A 24,171-nucleotide genomic window follows, 5' to 3' on the forward strand; every position below is an offset into this window, starting at 1 on the left:
TGCTAAGGAGACGTTTGTAGCTGTTACACTCAAAGAGAAAGTACTGTCTTGGGAAGGATCTGAACAACTATTTCCCAGCTGTACATTACGGTGGAAGCCTAACTCCACTGCAGTCTATGAAAGCATCAACACTGTCTGCAAAAGGGCCAAGATTTCACCATAATGTTATAAGCAAGCAGCCACTACTTTCTGTCCTTGACTTTTCCCAGGGTGAGTAGGGGGAACAGACTTTGGAAGATAAAAGAAAAATACACATTTGCGATATTGCACTTCTAAATTATGTGTGCAAGATCTGTCCATGAGTGAAACAAAATAACCAACCCATTTAGAATCGAATATTTTCCCTCAGTTATTTGGCTGGCTGGTTCTTGCTCACAATCTAACTGATTGATTGCCATGTGTGGAATATTCTCTCAGGTTAGATAGGGGAAAAACCCCAAGGTTCTTACTATTCTTCTGTAGCATGTGGGTATGGGTCACTTGTTGGGATTATTTTGGTATATCACTACTGGTGCATCTTGCTCCCTCCTATTATCTGCCTATAGCACATAATAGTCTCCTGTGGGCAGAACTGAAAGTAAGCCAGTCCAGTCCAGCATACTGGAAAGTGCCAACCATACCGGCAGGGCTGCTGATGGTGGGGCAAAAGGGGCAGCTGCCCCAGGGCCCAGCGATTTAAAGAGCCCTAGGCTCCCAGCAGTGGCCAGAGCCCTTGGGCTCCCAGCCTCCACTATTACTACCCCGGGGCTCCGGCAGCGATTTAAAGGGCCCCTGGTTCTGGCCTCTGCTGTGGTAGTGGCCGGGGTGGCTCCAGGCACCAGCACGCCAAGCGCGTGCCTGGGGTGGCAAGTCATGGGGGGCGCTCTGCCAGTCGCTGCAAGGGCGGCAGGCAGGTTGCCTTCGGCAGCGTGCCTGCGGAGGGTCCACTGGTCCTTCGGCTTCAGTGGACCTCCCGCAGGCATGCTGCCGAATCCGTGGGACCGGGGACCTCCCACAGGCAAGCTGCTGAAGGCAGCCTGCCTGCTGTGATTGGGGCAGCAAAATACCTAGAGCCGCCCCTGGTAGTGGCAGCAGTGACCAGGGGCTCTGGTGACAATTTAAAGGGTCTGGGGCTCCTGGCTGCCATGCTTGTGGTCAGAGCCCTGGGTCCTTTAAATCGCTGCCAAAACCCTGGGAAGTGCGGGCTGGGAAGCACTAAAGGGTTGGCTGGGGGATTTCAGCCCCAGTCCTGCTCCTTCTGCCCAAGGCCCCGCCCCAGAGTGCCCCCCCACACCTTGCACAGGACCCTGGCCGCCCTGAGTACCAGTAAGTCATTTAAGATACTTTCACCCCTGTCTGTGGGCTGTAATACTTTGGTCTCATTTCAGTTGTTGGGTTTAGTGTGCACTGTGCAGGTGGTGGTGGCAGCGGTCTGTCATATACAGAAGGTCAGACTAGATGATCTGGTGCTCCTTTCTGACCTTAAATAAGTTACACTAATTATTACTACATCTAATAAAGCAGGACAAAAGCCATTGTGAGACGAAAGTAAAAAAGCAGGATACCTTCCTGGTGTACTTTAGACAATTCTGAAGCTATATCTTACTACATGACCCTCTAAAGGAAATTCAGTTCTTTTGAGTTGTGTCATTCAGTTGTTTCACTTTCATATTCACAACTAAGATGTTCTTTCTTAAAGAAAGAGTAACTTATCCAGACACTGTGCTCTAACACACCTTACTCAAAATGAAGAATGTTTTTAAAAAATACAGTCAAGAACTAACAAAGCTTGTGTTAAAAATAACTAGGTTTCAGATTTGCATTAGATTTGGATATGCTAGTTTTCTTTAGGACACACAGAAGCCATTCAAAACAAAAATGCAAGGAGACTACTGAAATCTGTTAAACTCTGCAAGGACTTTTAGTCTTTAACATGATTTCTGACCTGTCTGATCCATTAGAGTTTTTAAGCCACCTTGTCTCTGGGACCCTGTATTTCAAAAAACTTCCTCATTTAAACAAGCTTTTCTTAAACAAGAAAAGAAAAAAAAAATCTCTTTTGATAGCCATTCAGATGAGAAATTTAAGCAAAAATGAGGAAGGCTGATCTCTAGCTGTGTGGATTTACTTTGTTTGATCAAAGGGACAGACAGCTGAGACTAGGTTCTATGAAATGTATATGTGCAGATTTCTAGTCATCAAGACAGAGTCATTTTTCAGATTATAGTAGTAATTCCAAAGAACCAAAATTTATTGTGCATGTGTGTGTGTTTGTGTCGAGGAGGGCAAAAATGGGAAACCTCCCTTATTGTTTCACAGTGATTCTAAAAAGGCCAAACATTTTTTGTTTGCAGCATATCCCCTTGGGGATTTTAAATTTAATGTTTAACCAGATCCAAAGTAGAGTCTGCTTGGAACAAGGAAAAATCAAAAGAGGAAAGAGTGGCTTTGGTACGCAACTGTATAGCAAGAGCTTGTGAACGCTGCTATTTTTCTGTTGTTTGTTCATTTTAAGGCAGCACAGATCCAAAGTGAGAACTCTCTCAAGTTTTTTGCAAGCAGAAGAATAGTCTGGTTCAAGGGAGACTTTTCAGGAGAATTTTCAAAAGGGCTTTCTGTAGAGGATGCCCAAAGTCAGACACTCGGACAACAAGCTGAATTTTCATAGGAGGATGTGGAGTCTGCTGCTCTTTGAAAAATACTCAAAGTAGTAGATACCCAAGTTGTCTATCAGCTCATGCCTTAGCTGGGTTCCCAGACACTGACTTTTCACCACCTCACTGGTATATGATATGTTCTCAAGTAGGGTGACCAGACAGCAAATGTGAAAAATCGGGACGGAGTGGGGGGGGTAATAGGAGCTTATGTAAGAAAAAGACCCCAAAATCGGGACTGTCCTTATAAAATTGAGACATCTGGTCACCCTATTCTCAAGGTACTAGTGTTCTCCCCCATGTACCACTGTCTCCCTGTGGCACAAGCTCACCCAATACTCCTAGAGGATGTCTGCACAATGCTACAAGTCTCTCCAGCATCAGAATGGATAGAAAAGTGTCAGGGCAGTGTATGTGTTTAAATGACATTAAGGCTATGTCTACACTATGAGCCAGGGGTTTGATCTCCCCTGCTTGCGTACACATGCTTGTGCTCATCTAGTAGCTACTGTAGCATGGCTAGTGGCAGCAGAGGCACAGCATAGCTGTGCTGAGCACAAACACTCTGAAACCAGTGGGTACGTACTCGGCACAGCTAAACTATGTCTCCACTGCTACTGTTTGTGCTATTGTGACTACGCTGCTATTTATTCTCATGCTGGCTCGATGAGAGCTAGGGCTAGTACGTATACATGAGCAAGACAATCACACACAAGCTCATAGCGTAGACACAGCATAAAACGATTTCACCCATTTGCTGGGCTGGAACATGACTGAGACTGAACATGAAGCAGATAAGGGAGGCGTTTCTGCACAGTGAGGCCAACCTTTTCAAAAGCTTTAGCAGGATCAGTGTCACTTAGGAGGCTGAGAGTTGGATTCCCATAAGACTTATAAATTGGCACTTAACCACATTCAAGTTACCTCAGCACATACTGTTCGATGGGACTTTCAAAATTATTCATGAATTTTACATACGATAGTGAAGCCTAGACACCCCAGTGTGATGTGCATTTTAAAAAGCAGGCTATTTTCAGACACTGCCAAACAGATGATGTCAGAAAGAATTAGGAGGAGCAGTACCTGGAACAGCCCATGAGCAACCTTGGGATTTCCTGAAAATACTGTCGGGCACCCACTTCTCAGACCACACATCCACGCTGCCTCCAGTGCTCAAGCCATTGGGTTCTCAGACTTGGGTATGACCAATATCAGCTTTGAAAATTCCCTGGAGTGCCACAAAGCCACTTCCCACACTTTTGAAAAATTCAAATTCTTCCAGCTCACAGACCTAGAAATAAACTAGAGGAAAAATTAGGAAATACGGAAGAGAACAGACAAAAGTCTTAATCCATAGATTATTAGATCTGTCTTTCCTTGGGTCCTCTTGAGAATAAACTGGGGTCTTACAAAGTCTTTAAAATTCCGTTGCAAAAAGTGATGTGCTATATTCATCCCTGGTGCATTTTGACCAGATTCAGTGGAGTTACACCTAACAATGAATCAAGCTCAACTTCAGAAGAAACAATAACTTATGTAGCCTAACACTGGTTTTGTATATTATCTGATCGCTCCCTCAAACTGCAAAACTCCTGCAGTTTGCAGCTCTGGTGAAACGGTGTCTTTGTTTCAAGAAACTTTTCTTTCTTTCTTAAAGAAAAACATAGCAGGAGCCTGTTCACCAAGGTCTGAATCTCTAGCAAACAGCTTGCTGCACTTCAACACGCTGGACACGCAACATCAGGCACACATTGTATAAAGACAGATAAAGCATTATTTGCTTCAGTTGTGGGAACTTTCGCTGCACTTTCCATTGCGAGCAGATAGTAATTCCGAGCACTTGCAGAATCATTTCCAACCCACAGCTTTTTATTATTTTGAAGATAATACTACTTTACTCTATGATCACTTATTTTGATCCCCAAGTACTATGGAAATGTAGTAGTTAACCTAAGCTTGGTATTACTTTATTTTTCTTAGACTCTTCACTTCTTTGGGGAGCTCAAATTTCAAATATGGGCACCAAGGTGGATGTCCAAATATCACATCTAGATGCTCAATACTGCATTTAAGGTATGCAAATGACTATGTACGTGTGAGGTGAAGCAGTTTTAGACACCTAAATGCAGGATTTGGATGTCATGTCTAGGGACCCACATTTGAAAATTGGGCCCACATTGTTGAGTGGAAGTGGTTTTTCAGTAGCAAATGCAGTTGCATTTATCAGCTTGTGAAAGAGTCTCCCCTAGAATGTTGAGGACACATTAATAAACAATAAAATGTGTTGGCTTGGCAGAATTCAATTTTAATTTTATTATTTTGACAGATAATACTGGTTTGTTTTTTTAAAAAAATTAAGTGATTTGCATCTGTTTTATACTTTCACAGTTGTACAAAATTATGGGTTTTAATCATTTTTCCTGATTTTTATATTTTTCATAGTTGTAGGAAATTAATAGTGTGTGTATCTGAAAATAATTATTTAATGATGGTGAGATTCAAAAAGTTAAAACTTTGTTCAGACACAAATGTCAGCATCACATGTCAAAATATACAAAGTAAACATCAAACTCTAAATTCTCAAGCAGCATTTTTCTTACTTTTCCTATCTAAAAATTCCTATCGATGGAAATTATTTATAATATAATTTGTCTGTGCATGGTGAAATTGACATTTACTGACCAAAACTCTAATCCTTCCAAGCTAAAACATATATCACAATTGATCAATAAATAAGTTTTCAAAGTGGTGCCCAAGAATCCAACAGCAGTAATGTCAATTGGAACCACAAATATAGTTAAATTCCAATGTGTTAATAAGTATTTACTCTTAAAGTCAAAACACATCATCATTTACAAGTCTTGCAAAAACCAACAGCTTTCAGCTACTCTTCCATTGCAAGGCAACATGTCATGCAAACTTCCTCATTAATTCAGAGTGGGAACCTTCTCCTACTCATCCACAATACCACACCCACAAACCAGGACCAGGTCCTCTGATAGCATAAATCAGCATAATCTCACCGATTTAAGCATACAACTTGTACAAAATTCCCCAGATAAAAGCTATGTAAAACGAGAAGCAAGATTGAATACAATCTCTAACTCAAAGGTAAAACATTACAGGGATGGTTTAATTATTGCAAACCCAAGCTTTACATACCCAAGCAATTCAGAACTAAGGTTAATGCTAAAAGGGACACAAGTTAAGGTATGGAAATGCACAATTAAGGCACCCGAACTTTAATTCTGTTTGCCACCTTCCTCCTCCCCTCCACCACTTTCTTTGGCACCCCAACATTCTCCTATCCCCATGTTTCACAAAGCAGACACTGATTCGCTGCTTGCTTTCTCTCCTGTCTCCTGTATTCCTCTGTAGTTCTGGTGCAACAGGTGCTTTTTTAAAAAAGAAACATTTAGGATTAACGGTTACTTTTTGCTTTTGGTTATGAAGACTGACAGAAAAAAGCTTTTTCAATGAGCGCTCACAAATATTGTACAGAGAATTCCATAAAGAATTGTCTTCACTCCCACTGAGAGCAACATGTGAGAGAAGCAGTCTGAAAGAGGGCAATTCTTAATGAAATTCTTGCAACAAATGAACATTAATCCTAATTCCCCTCTTCATCCCCCACTCACCCCTCTGAAATGTAGCCGATGCACAAGAGTTTAGTATACTGATCTGTATTGCTAGACATGTTGCTTAATGCACTGCTGGAAGGTGCTCAGATATTAGTGATGAGGGCAGTATAAGAACCTACATACAGTAGAGATTAGGTTTGGGCAGGGGTTCAGAATCTGGGTTTGAAGTCAAACTGGGACTAATGGCTCAAGTGTCACATCTCTAAAGTCTCATTAACTATTTAAACATTATTTGAGACCCAAATTGTGGAAATATCTTGCAAGAAATACTGATCTTATGATGGCTATACTATTTTTGGTCCATATCCAAATCATATATAAAAAATGACCACCTGGTTTCAGGCATGTTCAGATCAGGGTTTTGAATCCAAGCCCTCCTAAGTTTACCTAGGGACATAGTGGATTTTTCATCACTTGAACTCTAGATAGCTTTCTAATAGATGTATGCTCTAGTTCAAATAGAATGTATGGGTTTGATGCAGAAATTCTAGATGAGATTCTATGGCTTGTGTTTTCCAGGCGGCCAGACTAAATGATCCCAATGGTCCGTCCTGACCTGAGAGGAAAATCTATTTTTTTTCTATTATATTAAATTATAAAATCTTTCATTTAATCAGGAATTCAGATCTGAAGTCTCAATTGCAACCTCTTATTATACTATGAAAAATAAGTTATTTAATCTAAATAATAAAGCAAAAACCATTTTAAAAAGTAAGTTCATTTTTAATGTGATTTTTTGTGGATATTTTTGTTCCAATTTGGCATTAATGATCTTTATTTAATAATCAGTTTATATAAATATGAAGCAGGATTTTCATTTTTGGCAAGTCTGGTCCCAGTCTGCATTCCCAAGGCCCCTGGTCTTGCACCAAACTATGCCCCTTCTGAAACCTGATTCCATTTCTCCAGTTCTACTCATCATAATACATACTGTACATTGATCAGGAAGGCCAGCTTGTTCCTGAAATGCCAGCTCTTCAGTAAATACCAGCTTATCTCTTTGACACAAAGGCAATCTCAAACACTCCCCTGGCAAAGTCCACATTGCTCACGTATTCTGTATACTGCCGTAGGTGTCAACATACTACAGGGTCAGAAAGCGAATGTAGTACATGCACACACATGTATATATGCATTGTGTACATATTATACACCCACACGGGTGTGCACATAACACTCAAATTAAAACACAAAAATTAAAAACTACTTAGGTAACTGAGTTAATGGTCTTCCTTTGTTTTGTTTAAATGTAATCTTAAGCATACTGAATGACAAGCAGGAGGGGGAAAGTGTAGCAAAGTAGTTCCTTGATCTGTCTCTGAATGAGCTGAATATGTACCAATATGCAGTGTTCGTGCTGCGAGTAGTGATGGGCACTTTCCCCCTATAAACTCAAACCTGTGGTGAGACTCAAAGAAGTTTAAGCACGTTTGTTTGTTTGATATGTCTACTTCAGCCAGAAGTTTAATCTCACGACAAATGCTGTTCAGATTTCCAGCCCAAGCTGTGCGGATTGAAGAGAATTTGGATGAATCAGAGAAGGATTTCCAGGTGGTTATAGCTTAAGAATGGGAGTCAAGACACCTGGATTGTTTTTCACTGCTCTTCCAGCCTCTTGCTGTGTAACCTTGGGCAAATAATTACCCCTCTCTTTAAAATGGGGATAACACCTATGTATTGAATAGGATGCTGGTGATTAATATTTGTCAAGTCTTTTGAGATCCTCAGGTGGATGGTATTATAGCAGTGCGATGTATTGTTTTACCCTCCTAATGACTGATGGATCGTTCAGATGGATGGGTGTCCAGCACACTAGCTAAACCTTACTGTCCTAGAGCACCTTGCAGAAGAACTCTGATTTTTTCCACAACCACCATCAGCCTCATTGTTAATTGCTTGACTGAAAGAGGAGAATCGATATAGCTGCCCAATAACAATTGGTGGAGCTGCCAGGAAGATTTTATCCCTCACTGGCATTCAACTATGAAAAGTATGTTGAAAACTGCACTGTGAACGAGGATGACTTGTGATTAAAGCTGGTCAAAAAAACAGGAGGTGTGAGGAAATGTTCCAAACATGTCAAAGTCGCTGTTCTGCATGTCTCAAAAAGGGACAATTTTTCATTTATTAGAAACTTTTCATGAGAATTGCTGAAAATGTTTATTTTCAAAATGTGTGTGTGTTCTTTCCTTCTCCCTTTCTCATCACTGAAAAAGGGAGGGAAAAAGGAAAAAAACTGAGGAGACCCAATTTTTTGTTTTTCCAATTTGTTGAAAAAAAATGAAATCTCTTTAAAAATTTAACTTTTTTTAACAAAACAATTCTATTTTTTTACAAAAGGCTGTTTTTGACAAAATAATATTCAGTTGTAAAACGTCGACCAGCTCCACTCTTTTGTGTAAAATGCACACTGTGTGGTTTCATCAGCAGGGTGGCACTACATTTACAAAAGACACTGATGATGGTTTTGCAAGATCTTGACACCATAGGCTGATAACACTAGATTTCCAGTGAAGAGAGTGCAATAGTAATTAACTGAGACCTGGAATCATCCAAGGGCAAAACTGAAAAATGATTCAGAGAAGCTACAGATCATTTCAATTTCTTAGCTAATGACTGATCCTGAATATAAAAAGCATAGGTTGGGCATAGAAGAGAAGATGAAATGATGGAACACAATTCTCAGTGTCTTCCATCTCCTCTAGCATTCAAAATTGAAGACACCCATGATTGTGTTTGGGAAGGAGGTTTCATCACAGATTGTTGCATCAAAATAGTGGGAAGTTTTGGCAGTAAAATCATGAAATACAAGACAATGGGATTTGAAACCGTCAGTTTTTAAAAGATCTTCACTCCTGCTCAGTCAGCTCAACACCAATTGATTTTGTTTGCTGCATAGTCAGAGTGGTTTGGTTAAAACTTTGGAACAGGCCCAGTGCTGAAGGCGATAGTAAGTAGGTAAAAATGTACCATTATCTAAGAGCTGATACAAAAGAGTGATAATCCTAACTAGTTAACTAGGGCTGAAGTCTCAATTAGCATGTCTGTGTTTTACTTACAGAATTGAAAGTATTTCATTTTGGCAACATATGCATCATTTTTGTGGAATAAACAGGTGGACAAAGTGAATCACATAGTATGTGTATTCTGTATTTAATTTAATAAAACACATGTGCTTTCCTGCCCCTCTTCCCCCCGAATGAAAATTTATTTATTTTTTGGTCCAGTTGGGAAAAAGTAACAACCCTGGTATATCCCATTCCTCTAGGCTACCACAGGCTACAGGAACAAGCACCCGTAGGACAGGTTACAAAAGCTGCAATGAACGCTGTATATTGTTCAAAAACTGTATGGCTTCAGCACAGACCATCCAGTTGCATTTGCCAAATTGAATACATAATAATGCTCAGTATTCATACAGACATTTTAACTCTTCAACTAAATAGAATGAAAATGTTTAAAAATAAAAACCTGTAAAAATCCTTATTTTAAAATAAGCTTCCTTTTTCCCTTTCATTGCCAAAGCCACTGTGTATCTCACTTACCAGCCAGAAACAAGCAGTAATGATAGCCATACAACCTAGCATTCTGACCTTGAAATACCTCTTGAATTCCACAGGGCTAGACCTGGTTAGTTCTTGGACAGAACCTGGTTTTCCATAAAAGCGTTCCATGAGAAGAGATGTTAGCACTTCAGTAGGAATCACTCTTCCCTCTGAATATCAAACCAGTGCTTATGTGTGGTATTAGAAAGTATTGTGATGCTGGAAGTGTTATCTTCCAAATGGAGCAGTGGGGGCAAAAAATCTAACTGGCTTCAAGACTGAACTTAATAAGTTTATGGAGGAGATGGTATGACAGGACTACCTATAATGGCATGTGGCCCATTGGCGACTTTCAGTAGCAAAAATCTCCAATGGCCAGAGATGGGCCACTAGATGTGGAGGGCTCTGGGTTACTACAGAGAATTCTCTCTCCAATATCTGCCTAGTGGGTCTTGCCCACATGCTCAAGGTCTAACTGATCACCATATTTGGGGTCAGGAGGAATTTTCCCCCAGGTCTGATTGGCAGAGACCCTGGAGCTTTTTTGCCTTCCTCTGCAGCATGGGGCACAGTCCACTTGCAGGTTTAAACTAGTGTAAATGGTGGATTCTTTGCAACTTGAACTCTTTAAACCATGATTGGAGGACTTCAGTAACTCAGCCAGAGGCCAGGGGTCTATTACAGAAGTGGGTAGGTTCTTGGTCTGCAATGTGCAGGAGGTCAGACTAGATGATCATGTTGGTCCCTTCTGACCTTAAAGTCTGAGTCTATCTTTTGAGTGAGATGTAAAAAAGAGGCACTAGTTACTTATTATAAGATTCTATGGCACTTTTCCAAAAAGAGTGGGAGTATTTCTGACCAGAGCCCAACTCTAATTATATGCTGTCCACCTACTCCTAGTTTCAGTTGGAGAATTTATTTCTTAACTTGCCTTCATAAAATCTGTTATCTATAATTATAGGCAAAGAATGGCTGTTGTCTTCCACTCCCGAAATGGTTGTGTTTTAGAGGAAGACATACATAAGTCAAATTACTTCAGATATTTTATGGTGCCTTTCATTCAAAAAATATCAGACAGCAATGACAAAGACATGGAGAACTCCCATCACAAGGGACTTAAACTATATCAGTGGTTCCCAAACTTTTCAGGGTTGCACACCTCCTCCTCCCCTTACTCCTCTTCACACACCCCTCAGCCAAGGCCAGGAGCAGGGTGGGATGGGAGGGGAATGTGGATGGGGTAAGGGAGCCGAGGCTGGGGGCAGGGCTGGGGCTGGGAGCGAGACTGGGAATGGGGCCTGGAGCAGATCTGCAGTTGGGGACCAAGGCTGCGGCCAGGGCTGGGACCGTGGCTGGGGGCGGGGATGGAACAGCACAGGGAGCACAGTGGGCTAACTTGGGCCCTGCTGCGCCCTACTCCCCAAAATGTCCTTCCATGCCCTTCTAGGGGGGTGCCCCCTACACTTTGGGGACCACTGCTATACATCACAGACAAGTTTTCACTGACACTAAATTTCTCCCAAGCTAGTCTGGATGAGTGACCGGATCCACTAATCTGTCTGTAGGAGATACTACAGAAAATAGCTGGATTAAAAAAAAAAATCCTCACTTGCAATTAAGCAAACCATTCACAATGGCAAAAGGTGAATTTCAGACCTGGTTCAGCGTCACGCCTAATCCAGATAATACATTTCTCAAAAGTTACTAACCAATTTCTTAAATGCTCTACTTTCGTGTTTAAAATGAAAAGATGTCCCTCCCTCCACCCTGATCAGATTACTGCTGTACAAATAGGATTATAGTATTACACAAACAGAATTAACAATATCAACAAAACTGCAGTTATTAATGGGTAACCAGGCACGCTGTTATTCTTGTATTAACTCTTGTTAGCACTAGCCTGCAAATGAAAAACACAAAACACAGTGATGCAAACATCTTCAGAAGCTATCACACTGAAAATGGCGTTAAAGCCTACTCATTTCGGGTATGATCCTATATTGACCCTGCACCACTAGTCACTTAACTCTTTACCACTGACTTCAATGGACACAGAATCAGGGCCCTTATTCTTTGTCCGAAATGAGATTACGGAGATTTCTTTATTCAAATCCAGGCTGTGGATTCTCATTTCTCGTACCTGCACACTGGATTCTTCTAGCATGAGTTGTTGGATATGAAGAAGGTTAAATGAAAGAAATGAGGGTAACTGAGAGAAAATACTGCTGTACGAACTGGAAGGTTCTTAGACTAATCTATCATACTGAAAAAGGAATGTTTTCTAGCTAGCCCTGCTGGAGAGTCTGTAAAAAGGAAACAAGTTGGTTATCGAATGGGGGGGAAATAAACTAACTAAAAATGTAATACCTTTAATAACTGGGTGTTGGAACCTTCAAGATGGTGACATTTCCCCCCAAAAATGATACGTACCTCTCTCAAACTTCCCACTACCGTTGCTTCATAAACCTATTGTAATGACTTATTCTGTTTTACATACTATGGTATTTAACCACCTACATGACAAGGGCGGTACCAATTAGAAACGTTTCTTGGAATTGTTTCTTCAGCTGGCTCTCTTGAGAGAACTGTTGTCCCAGTCTACTTATTCCAGCAGAGGTCACAACTACACCTGTACCAAGTCAGTTCACTACACTAAAGTATAAGAGGTTTTAAAAGGGAGGCTAGTGTTGGAGAGTGCAACTCTACTTTAAGGAGGTCTGTAAAAACATCTCCTTACTCAACAGCTCTGCTCCCTGTGTGCACTCAGTCAATCTGATTACTATAGTGACTAAAACATGTTAAAACAGGTATGAACTGGAATCCTTCCTCTCCTATGCATCAGAAGAATTGCTTACCAAGTCTCCATTAGGGTCAGTAATTTATACCTGTGCAAAGCTACTGATGGCAATGTGACAGCATGGATATAATAAAAAAAAACTCATTTGGCCTCGAGAATCTTTGATTGGTGATGATGCATAAGAAGGAAAGAACCCATCTTGACTCTCAGATCCTAGGCTTAGTTTGATGTACTGGCAGTTTGAAAACAACACCAGGTTTTTGCTTGTTGACTGAGTATCCGAGACACAGAATCACTGAGTGAAAATAGACCTGGAGCTCCAAAATGCTATTTTTAAAGCTACTTTTACTTATAGAACCCCACTTCTAGAGTGCTGGAACAGCAAAGAGAAACAAATATGAACTTGGCAATAAAAAGGTCTTTGTGGTCTTTGATTAAAATTTGTAGCCATATATGAGCACAGAAGTATTTATCGCTATCACTCTGGCCAAAACACAAATAATGTGCAATGGGCTGTTGGTGACTGTGGTGACCACGAACTTAAAATTGAGACAGCAGATAAGGCTTTACCTATAGCTAGAATCAGAGCAAATAAAGAAGAGCAATATTAAAATGAAATCCAAATGATGATAATTTCACGTTTTAAATTAACATGAATAGTATACTGGAAGCTTGGGGTTAGGGGCGGCTCTATGTATTTTGCCACCTCAAGTATGGCAGTCTGGTGGCTTTCAGCAGCATGCCTGTGGGATGTCCGCTGGTAATGCGGATTCGGCGGAACGCCTGCGGGAGGTCCGCTGGTTCCACGCCTTCGGCGTACCTGCCGCCTAATTACCGCCAAAACTGAGGGACCAGAGGACTTCCCGCAGGCACGCTGCCGAAGGCAGCCTGACTGCTGCCCTCACAGCGACCAGCAGGCCGCCCCCCACAGCTTGCCGCCCCAGGCACTCACTTGCTGTGCTGGTGCCTGGAGCCGCCCCTGCTTTGAGTAGAAAGAAATAGCCAAATATTTTAGACCTCTCATTGCCACTTTGGGGGTAGGAAGAGTGGATGCACCCAATATTTTATTCATAACTTGTGGTCACCTCTCTTCCCAAATGCAAGTGCAACTGTACTTTCAAAAAGGAGCGATACAAGGTTGATTGTGTCTTTGAAACAGTGTAAATAAAATCCCTTTCTAAAATTAGTTTGAAAAATTACACTTGTGCTTCTGGAAGCACAATTCATCTTACTTTAGTTTTTAAATAAAAACAAAACAATCAAAAGCTAAAAGAAGCCAGTAATGGAATTAATAAATGTTTTAATAATCACATCCATACTTACACACCACATCATTATCAGCCTCCTCGACACATCGTGATTGATGTTCCAGTAGGTGAATGGAAGGAATGTGATGTAAAAAATCTCTTCACCCAAGGCAGATGAAAACTTGAACAGGTAGTAGTAGAAATAATTCTTCACAACATACTTCTGTGCACAATCCTGAAAGTAAAATGTTTTTAGCATGTTTCAGTGAACTTATTGAATTACGTTGTTAGCAGTGCAATTTAAACTAGGGCTACAAACCACTTTGCAATTCAGACACTGTTTTTTTGCAGTGAGACTCAAGAACTGTACATTCAGTTTTTCATATAAAAGTGAATTTACAACTAACTGATCTATAGATGAAATGTGTTTCCCCTCCTCCCCTGTATATCATAGATTATGACAAATCTATGATATACAGGAAGACAATCACACACATGCACGCGCAAAGGTTCAGACCTGGACTAGTCTCTGTTTTTGGAGGGTCAGATGTGGAACCCTACTGGCTCTAAACTTAGGGAGCTTAGGCAGTTTTAGATAAAAGGAAGAACTATTGCTTTTGACAAAAGAATGTGATGAGACAAAGCAAAACACCAAAATCAAATAGAATAGTAAATAAAGCAACTTGTGTTTTTGAGATTTGCCTCACTGGCTAGGGAGACGGGATTACCAGTTGCCTTTATACATCCTGAAATTTGTCCTAGGATAGCAAGTGGCATGTCACTTGCTTCATCCCTCCTTTAAAAAAACCATTTTTTACTTTAAGCCTCCATTTTCCCCCAACTCTCTTATCCAGAAGGCCACAAACTCTGCCTCTATCTCAATGTGGGGATTAAGCAACTGTAGAAACAGCATCTCCTCTCCACCATGCGAGGTGCTGCTGAGTCACTGCAGTGGGACAAGACGACTGACATAACTTTTTAAAAACTCAATAAATGCTTCATGACGGATAATTTATACGCTAAAATGCTTAAATTTAACTCGATTCAACTTTTAAAAGGGCTGCATGAGTAGATTGCAAAATGAGGTGGGTATCCATGAATCAAGGGTAAGAAATAGTTCTCCTATTGTTATGTGCTTGAATACTTCCAATTTTTCATCCTTTTCCTACTTTTTGTATGTCAATACACAACACGGTTCAACAGAATGAAACCTTCCAGAGCACCTATCTCTTATAACAGGTTATTACCTGTAATTGCTCTTTGAAGATGTACATCTTTAATGTTTGTTTATTGCGGTAGTGCCTAAGGACCAACCATGAATGGGCCCCATTGTGCTAGGCGCTGTACGAACATGGAGTTGCAGATGGTCTCTGCTCTGAAGAACTTACAATCTAACTCGACCAGAGAAAGGTAGGGTGGGGGAAGGGATAAAACAGACAAGCAGAGTGAACAATGTGATGCCAAGTGTCCTATTAGTTCCACCATGGTGGGGGCAGGGGGGAAGAGATCAGCTAAATGGAAAGAAAAGTGATGGGAGAGGGGGAGATGCTGAAGGGAAGAGAGCTGAGGCGGTGGCAGCGGAGAAGAGGGGCAGGTGGGGAGTAAAGCTGAGATGAAGAGACTTTGCAGGGACAGGGGGGAGAGTTGGAGTAAACAGCCAATCAGCGCAGGGGACAGAATGCCCAGTCAAAACTGAAGTGCTTCGAATGTCCAAAGGTTCCTGCTTTGGCTGCTTGTGCAGCTGCTCCTACCTGCTGGAGTCTCTGCCTAGCTCCTCTCTGCATTTTGGCCTCCTAAGGCCACATGGTGAGGGAGGAGGGGAGAAAGGGGTGAGCCCCACCTGACTGCTAGTTTCCCCAGAATGGGGGGTCTCCACTGCACAGTTCTGGGTTCGGAGAGTGCTGGCTGAGGTGTGGCTGCTCAAGACGATCTACTGCCCTAGGCAAAAAGTCAGTGTGCCACTACCCTCCCATAGGCCTAGGGCAGCAAAAATTGGTCCAACCAGATCTCCATCATGATAGTGGGGCAGCTGGGCCAAATTTGAGTAAGTGGCACTGTGACCTGACACACTGGGTCACACCACCATACAAATTGGGTCTGGGTGCCCCTCTGTCATAACAGAGAAAACCTATAATAAACAGCTTACATGTAGGTCTAACTCATCTTCCACATGGAGACCCTGATTGGACTTATAGTACTACAGGCTCTGTCACAGAGCCTGTCACTTGGTCACAATCTTATGTCAGTTCTTGCATTAAGTGAAGTGACCTCCCTCCCTAGGTCAGGGCAGTCGCTTTACACAGTTTCTAGTCCTTTGTCTGCTTGACTTCTTGACCCACGTCACACCAGTATATGATATTCTCTCTAAGCATAAAACTTCCACAGGTGTATTACCTGCATTTTTTCTATAGTAGGGATTTGTATTAATTATTCCTTGTTGTCTTTAGCTCCTACAGAAGCACTGTTTAGCTTTAGCTCACCCACTGACAATACAATCACTGACAAGCCCATAAAGATACACAGAACTTTTATAAATTTGATGCAGTAGTCTTTAAATATAACATCTGTCACATCTCTCCACATAATTGCTGAACATTTCATATTCCCAAAGCATTACATATGTCACACATAGCATCCAAAGCCTCAGCAAAACTAGCTTCCAGAAAACAAACTGAGGACTAAATTGATGATCTATTAGTGGATCTGAAATAGTCACGCTATTCTCACTGCATGATGATACAATCCACAGGAAGGGAGAGGTCCACTAGGGGAAGTGCCTGATACTTCCTCAAACGCAGTCCATGATGTCTTTCACCCCTAACTCTGCGGGAAACTGACAAACTAGCCACACTGCAAAACTTTGGAAATAAGACAGTGGACAGTGTAGTCTGGAGACTTAGGACTTGTAAAGGAGACAATTAGCGTAAAAAACAGATGATGCACAGAATCATTTGAACAGAATAATGGTCAAGTGTCAGGTGATATTTGTTTTAAAAAGTTACATCAGGGAAATGCACAGACTGAGCAAGCAAAGAAGTGCAGAGCTGGGTTAAAAATCTCGTTCCTGACTGGAGTGAAATTAGATTTCAGAAGGGGATAGTATCTGTGTGTCTTTTATCTATTAAGATTGAGTCAAGTCATTACACATTGCGTAAATGGAGTTGGGCAAGGAAGTAGACGCTATATCTGTGCAGCTGAACTCAGCTTATGTTAAAGGATTAATCAGTTATGTCTGAACAGCCATCACCCATCTATACAAAGTAGGCTTAAACATCTGTATGGTTGTGAAATGGTATGAGGATCAGTTTTCTGATGGTGGCAAAAGCTAAATAATTTTTCAATAGTCGAATTAGTTGGGAGTTTTCTAATGAAATGATTTTTCATCAGAAAATGCTTATTTGTTGAAACCAAAGATTTTGCAGAAACATACTAGTTTCGATAAGACTTTCATTGAGAAAGGTTTCTCAGATACAGGGAGGGAGAAAAACAAAGTCCGACCCCAGAATAGTCAATAGCCCAGTGGTTAGAGCACTCACTTGAGGTGAGGCCTTTTGGCTTTTCTGGGGTAGGTCTCTCTCAATCTCTCCTGTTTGGAACTGTTCCACTTTCTATTCATTTACTGAATCTAGGTCTCCCACATCCCACATAAGTGTCCTAATCACTGGGCTAGTCAACCTCTCTTTGGCTCAATGAATAATTATTTACACAAAGTGAAACAGCTCCAACCTCTAATCCAGGGGTCTCAAATATGCGACCCGCGAGGTTATTTTCTGTGGCCCATGAGCACCTCCCCCCCCGCCCTCCCCCAATGTTTACCTAGAATGGCTCCAGCCTGATGTGCCCCAGAGGCAGGGCAGGCTCCCTGCTTGCCTGTCCTGCCCCCGTGCTATTCCAGGAAACGGACAGAACCTGGGGGAGGAGAGGAGCAGGGGTGTGTTGATGTTGCTTCAGGGAAACGGCCCCCAATGGGAGATGCTGAGGGCAGTGCCTGAAGCAACAGCAATGCACACCCCCCTATGTCCCTTCTCCCCCACGTTCCAGCCGCTTCCCAGAGCAGTGTGGGGGCAGGGCAGGCAGGCAGGGAGCCTGCCCTGCCCCTGGGTTGCACCGGGCCAGAACCCGACCTGCAAACCCCTCCTGCAGTTGAACTCCCTGCCCTGAGGCCCCTGACGCACCCTGTACCCCGACCCCCTGCCACATCCCTCCTGCACCCTGACCCCCTGCGGCACCCTGCACCCCTCCTGCACCCCAACCCCCTTCCCTGAGCCGCCTGCCACACCCTGCACCTGACCCCCTGCCCTGAACCCCCTGCCGCACCCCCTACTCCTCCTGCACAACAACCCACTGCCCTGAGCCCCCTGCCGCACTCCTCCTGCACCCCAATCCCGCCCTGACCCCCTGCCACATCCCTCACCCCTCCTGCACCCCACACCCCAACTCCCTGCCCTGAGCCCTGCCACACCCCTCCTGGGGGCAGGAAGGGGGTGGAGTTGAGGTGGGGATTTCAGGGAAGAGGTTGGAATGGGGGCAGAGAAGGGGTGGGAAGAGGTGGGGCAGGGGCAGGGCCTCATGGAAGAGGTGAAGTGGGGGTGGGGCATCAGTAATGCGGCCCTTGGGCCAATGTACTAGTCCTCATATGGCCCTCGTGGTCATTTGAGTTTGAGACCCCTGCTCTAATCTGTCAGCCACCCAGCACTCTCCTCGTGGCTATGCCAGCCCCTACTTTGCCTTGAAGGTTAATACTAGGTGCACCTCAGTCCCCAAGTCCCTCTGAAGCATACTTCTGCAGTATTCTGTGTCTTAACTACTGAACACACAGAATTACCAGGTCAGCTGTCGTCAAGGGAACCATGTACACACCAGCTTGAATGACCCAATTCAGGGTCAGCTCCTTGGATACCACAGCACTGAGTTATATTTGTAAGTTCATTATCAAAGATTAAGATTTAAGCCATAGTGAGTAAGGATAATGGAAATAGAAGGGTTACATATAAAGTAAATAGTATGATTCTTAGAGACTAAGCTTTACTTTAACAAGGGAATCATTTGTCTAAAGAAGCTTATCTCATCCCAAATGTCCTTTGCAGCATTTGCAATCAAGGCTGGTTGGGATCCCATTTTCATGAATGTACACGCGCTGTCCATTTACTTCCTTGGTGCACGATTAAGGGTATCTCCTTGCCCTCTACTTTTATTACCAGAGTTCACTGTCTGACCTCAGAGACAGCAGAACCCATCACTCATTTTTTTTCTGTTGATTTCATATCCTTCTGTTGACTTTGTATGCAAATGACTCCCCACTGTGTAACTTTACAACGCTTACTTTACATTTGACAGAGAGATATACCTCTTCCTATCTGGAAGAAACCTGTTTTAATCTGTGGTCGGTAAGATACTTTAAAGAATATTTTTAGTACATATACACGACTCAAATATCCATACATATATCACACAACGATTATAAGGATCAGTATGACAAGAATTTTTTAGAGACCTCACACGAGCCTCTTTGGTGAACTAGAAAGTACATGCCAGACTCAGGAGATACCTGTAACCACTATGCTCCTACTCTGTGTGAGAGGTTCTTGGCACACAGATGGTTTGTGGAAGATGATGTTTGTGGACAGTAAGTAGTTTAGGTTACAAGCCTATACCATGGCCATAGCTAAGACCCCACAGATTAAACAACTAGAAACTATGGAGCAGTTCAAAATTCAATTCTGGCAAACCTGCACCTTCTCGATAGTGTTTAGACTGAGATTTTTAAAGCTCCTACAGAATCTGGACATCCAATTCCCATTAATTTTAAAGGAGAATTAGGCAGCCAAATCCCTTAATCTGCTTTGAAAATATCAGTCTGTGATTGAATGCACCCCTGTATTCACACCCTACATTCTATGGTTATAGTCTTTGTATAACATAGGCCTTGTGAGATATTTTTTGAAAACTAATTAACTCAATGGTCAATAATATCATGATGAAATGTGTGTAGCAATGCTATATGTAAAGTTATTAATTCTCTCAGAATGATGTTAGGTGGCACATGTTCAAACCCACATAACCCCCAGGAGGCAGAACTGGTCAAGCAGACATTAAACAAGGGAGTGTGTGTTTACCTCAATATACATAAAGTTGCAAACAGAGTCCTTGGACAGTGAGAGGAGGATGACAGAAAACAAGGAAAATCTGCATTTCAGCAAACAGAGGTAAGAAGAAACACCAGGCATCCTCTTTCACTACCAAGAACCATGTTGCCTTCTTTTCTGTTTGAATAAACTTTGCTTTGAGGGGTAACCTTCAGGAAAATGCATCTCAAAGGGGGACTGAACTAGAAAAGTGAGAGGGAAAACCATGCCAAGTTCTCTCTCCCTATCCATAGCTCTCTCTTCTCCTAAGAAGACATAAGAAACAGTCATTACACTTTGGGAGCAATCCTAGCCTGAGAGTTTGGTCAGCAAAGTTACTGGAAACATGTGGTTACTTGAACCATGTCTAGATTGTTCAGTTTAGAAAGACTTTAATCTTTATTTTCCTTGCAACCATTTCTGACTTTAATGCCTCATTACTTTTACTCACTTGAAATCTATCTCTCTGTAAATAAATGAACTTGTTTTATTCTTTCATTAAAACTAATGCAGTGTTGTGACTTGTTCGGATAACTTCATTTAAGGTAGCAGACTGTTGTATGTTGACCTCCTTAAAGGGCAAGGAACCTACACAACTGGACTGTCCAGGAGAGGGTTGGACAGTGCAAAGCACACAGTTTTGCAGGGAAATCTAGGACGCAGAGTTACTGGGGGGGGGAGGGGTCACTTGCAAGTAGTAACCAAAGCTGATGGAAGCCAGAGTGTGGCTGGTGTTTACTGACAGGCTGCTGGAGTCAGAGCTTCTGGACCAGGGCTGTGACTACACGCAGACACTCAGGGTGTGACCTGCATGCAGGCTGAGAATTACAACAGCAAAGCAGTGGGAGGCACCTCAGGTTGCAGGGCAAGTGGTGAACCAGACCCTCACTGGTGTGGATTGCACCCTGGAACATCATGCAGCTGTAATTCTTTTAGTAATTATCTGAGGATGATAGTAGTAAGACACCTAAAGGAGCCACATCCATTCACCTAGCTAGCCAAAGAAAAGATAATTTATTTAAATTCACTTTAGACAGACAAGAGACGGAAAAGAAGAAGTCGGTGTTCTTGAAACACAAATTTGATGGGCTTATTCCCCCACATATTAGTATTAGAAGTCATATATTAGTTACAGACATCTCTATAAGTAAAGTTAGCAGTTCTGCAGCACTGAGTGAATTAAGGAAGAATCATACTAAATATCTTGAGTCTAGTATGCCAATTAGCACACAACATGGACTAATTAGCAACTATGGTGCTTTGTGTCTAATATCATTAAACGATATTTGGATATACTTATGCTTATACCAAAAGAATGCTCACTCCTTAGTGTGCTAATTTTCCAGTTAAGCAACAATCTTTGTGTTAGGAATTATGTGCTCATGTGTCTTAAATCAAAAATGAACAGCACACTCCCAAGGTCATTCTATCCTTAAGAAATCAGATAAAGACTATTGTAATTAGAAGTTATTTAAAAACAGAACTGGCCCCAAAATGGACACAGTTCTGTGAAAACTGTTGGTTTTATTGACTTTTCAGGATTTGAAATTCACTCATCTGGGGATTTTTTTCCCATTATTATTTCCTCAACCCCAGTAGAATCTGCTTAAGGTATTTATTATGTCATTATCTTTCTCACTCTCACACACACTTTCTGACTAACACCCTTTAAGATAGAGTAGCATAGGGTATGGGAACTTGTTACTCTGGAGGTTTATTCATCTACTGCACTGTTACTTTCCTTCACTTAGATAAACATTTTAAGAAAAAAGTGTGTGTGATAGTTCTGGCATCCACACCTGTTTGCTTCCTAGGGAAATGGTAGCTTACAGTAATATGGTCTGTCATGAGTAGTAATAGACTTGAACAAGTTTTGAGCTTTATCAGCAATTTATCACTTCATTAATACTTTATCAGTATTTTTCTGGAGGCCCCAGAAGTTTCAGCATAGGTTAAGCTTTTTTAAAAAAAATAGTTTCTAATCCTTATCGTTATGAAATACTCTGAGCATGGGAGGCCCTAAGCAAAATTAGATCAGTCCCTTTAAGAAGTGGAACTTTCTCACCTTCATTTCCACAGGGTGCTAACTATGGTAACATTTACTATTTCTTGACAATCATTTCAGAATAAAGCTGGGACCATGGCAAAAGCTTTGATAGAGCACAGTCCCCTTTTTACCCCCTGTCTAACCCTGGCATAGGATTTCAGTGGGAATTAATCACATTTTAAGATAGTTGAAGCACTTGAATCACTACTTTATGCAGAAAGTTATTGCAATTAACTTCTGTGAACATTTGACATTCTCTCATGTTTATAGCAGTTTATCCCTCCAACCTCTTATTAAGAATAGCTCATTTAAATAATTTGTGAGTCTCCTGAGATAGTCTAAAAATTGTTTGTACTTAACCTACTGAAGTAATTTTATGTCTTTAATATTCTATGAGGTATGTTTAATAATTTAGGCCACAGCCCGCTTAGCTCAGGGAGGGAGAGGCATCCAACTAAGTTACAATCAGTTTTGCACAAAGACCATGCACAAGAGTGTAGTGGAAATGGGAATTTTTAAGAACATTTTTGGAAGGGGTTTGTGTATAATACCCCAGGACATTTACAAACACAGAAGACACATAGTTCCAACCAAAAAACATCAACCAGAAAACAAAACTGCACATTCATAAGATGCAGTGTTACCTGAATATGTAGCTCTGGTTAAGTTAACCACATTCTAAGAATATTTAAATAGGAATCTATTAACCCCTTTGAGTCCTTCCTAATTCACTGACAGGTAGGAGTGGGGAAAATGTACATCTATTTCTGGCTGCAATGCAACACCAGGTAGCTACATTGATATGCTGATGTTCCAGTGGAACATCTTACCCTTTAGTATAAGGTTACTAAATTCTTCTGCTAGCCAGAAACCGTGGCAGAAACCTGCAGGGAAAGAATAGTGACAAAACAAATTCCAGCAGAGCCACATTCAAACCATTATTATAGGCTATCAGGACACACTTTTGTGTGCAAATGGTAAAATATATCAGTAGTCTATAATTAGAGATCAAATATTATTTTTGTTCCTGTTTAATATTTTCTCCCTAAATTAAAGGATTATAAATGAAATGAAGGCAGCTATTGGTAATGACAATTTGATAGTTTCTCCTCTTTAGAATAAAAAGTCTTTCTTTTTCCATGGAAGCGAGGAGAAAAATTTCTGCTATCCATGACTGTAACCCACCTGAAATGCATTATAGATGTAGTTTATTTACGTATATCATGATTTTGGAAATCTATGTACAACTTATGAATTCCTGTTGAGGATTCTGAACTCTGCATAAATAACTTTATCAGTCTATAAACTCCATTTTGAATAATGAGCTCGTCTGCCTTCTCTCTTGTCTTTTAAATTCCATGTTAGACTGAAATTCCAAGGGGTAGTGACACAGGACTAATAATGAGGGTTGCTAAACCTTGATGATTCTCTATTCATGTGAAGCCTCCTTGGAAAAGAGTTGGCTACCACCCAGAAAAACCAGTCAGCCCAGGCAACAAAATGCCTGATGGGGACTGACCACCTGAAAAGACTGATCAGCAGGTCACCTGGCAAAGGGACTGGAGGTTATAAGAGGAGAAAGGAGTCTCCCACTAGCCATTTTAGAAAGAGGGAGAACAGACTAGAAGCAGAAAGCTGGCTTACAGGAGCGAGAGGAGAGTCCATGTTCCAAAGAAGTTATATGCAGGAGGAAAGGGTGAAAGGAAAGATGCTGGACTCTTTAAAATACTCTGACCTGAGCTCAAGGGTGGTGAGGAAATTGAGACAAAAGCATACAGGTGTCTTGTCTAGATCTGTATCTCTATTGTGCTAATTGTGACAGGGCCTTTACAGAGCCTGTGCGTTATGTGCTTCAACTATCACAGCTACCTGGAAAGTTAACTGGCAAGCCTCAAAACTTGGAACACTAGGGAAGGCTATACTTATGCTACTGGGGAGGCTGGGGAATCCAGCACTAGTCTCGGAGCCTAGGCAACAGAACTGTGGGTCTCAGCTCTGTGAAAGGGTGGTAGATGGAGGATCTGTCCCCCAAGTGTGTGCCTAGAAACCCAACATCACAGGCAGTTCCTGGACTCTGCTCAGTCTCAGAAAGCCTAAAAGTGTATGGATCCAATGTGGTAGGACCCAAACACAGCA

General features: G+C 41.8%; 1 protein-coding gene across 1 annotated transcript in view; it reads right to left on the reverse strand.

Annotated features, from left to right (window-relative positions):
• SGPP2 (sphingosine-1-phosphate phosphatase 2) overlaps positions 1 to 14,092 on the reverse strand; it is a 46,039-nt gene extending 31,947 nt beyond the window's left edge. The window contains exon 1 of the mRNA XM_032803632.2: positions 13,940 to 14,092. Coding sequence (XP_032659523.1) covers positions 13,940 to 13,951 — 12 coding nt within the window. The 5' untranslated portion in view covers positions 13,952 to 14,092. The remainder of the gene's footprint in view (positions 1 to 13,939) is intronic.
• Positions 14,093 to 24,171: the final 10,079 nt, after the last annotated feature.

This window comes from Chelonoidis abingdonii, chromosome 8 (genome assembly GCF_003597395.2).
Source record: "Chelonoidis abingdonii isolate Lonesome George chromosome 8, CheloAbing_2.0, whole genome shotgun sequence".
NCBI classification, from domain to species: Eukaryota; Metazoa; Chordata; order Testudines; family Testudinidae; genus Chelonoidis; species Chelonoidis abingdonii.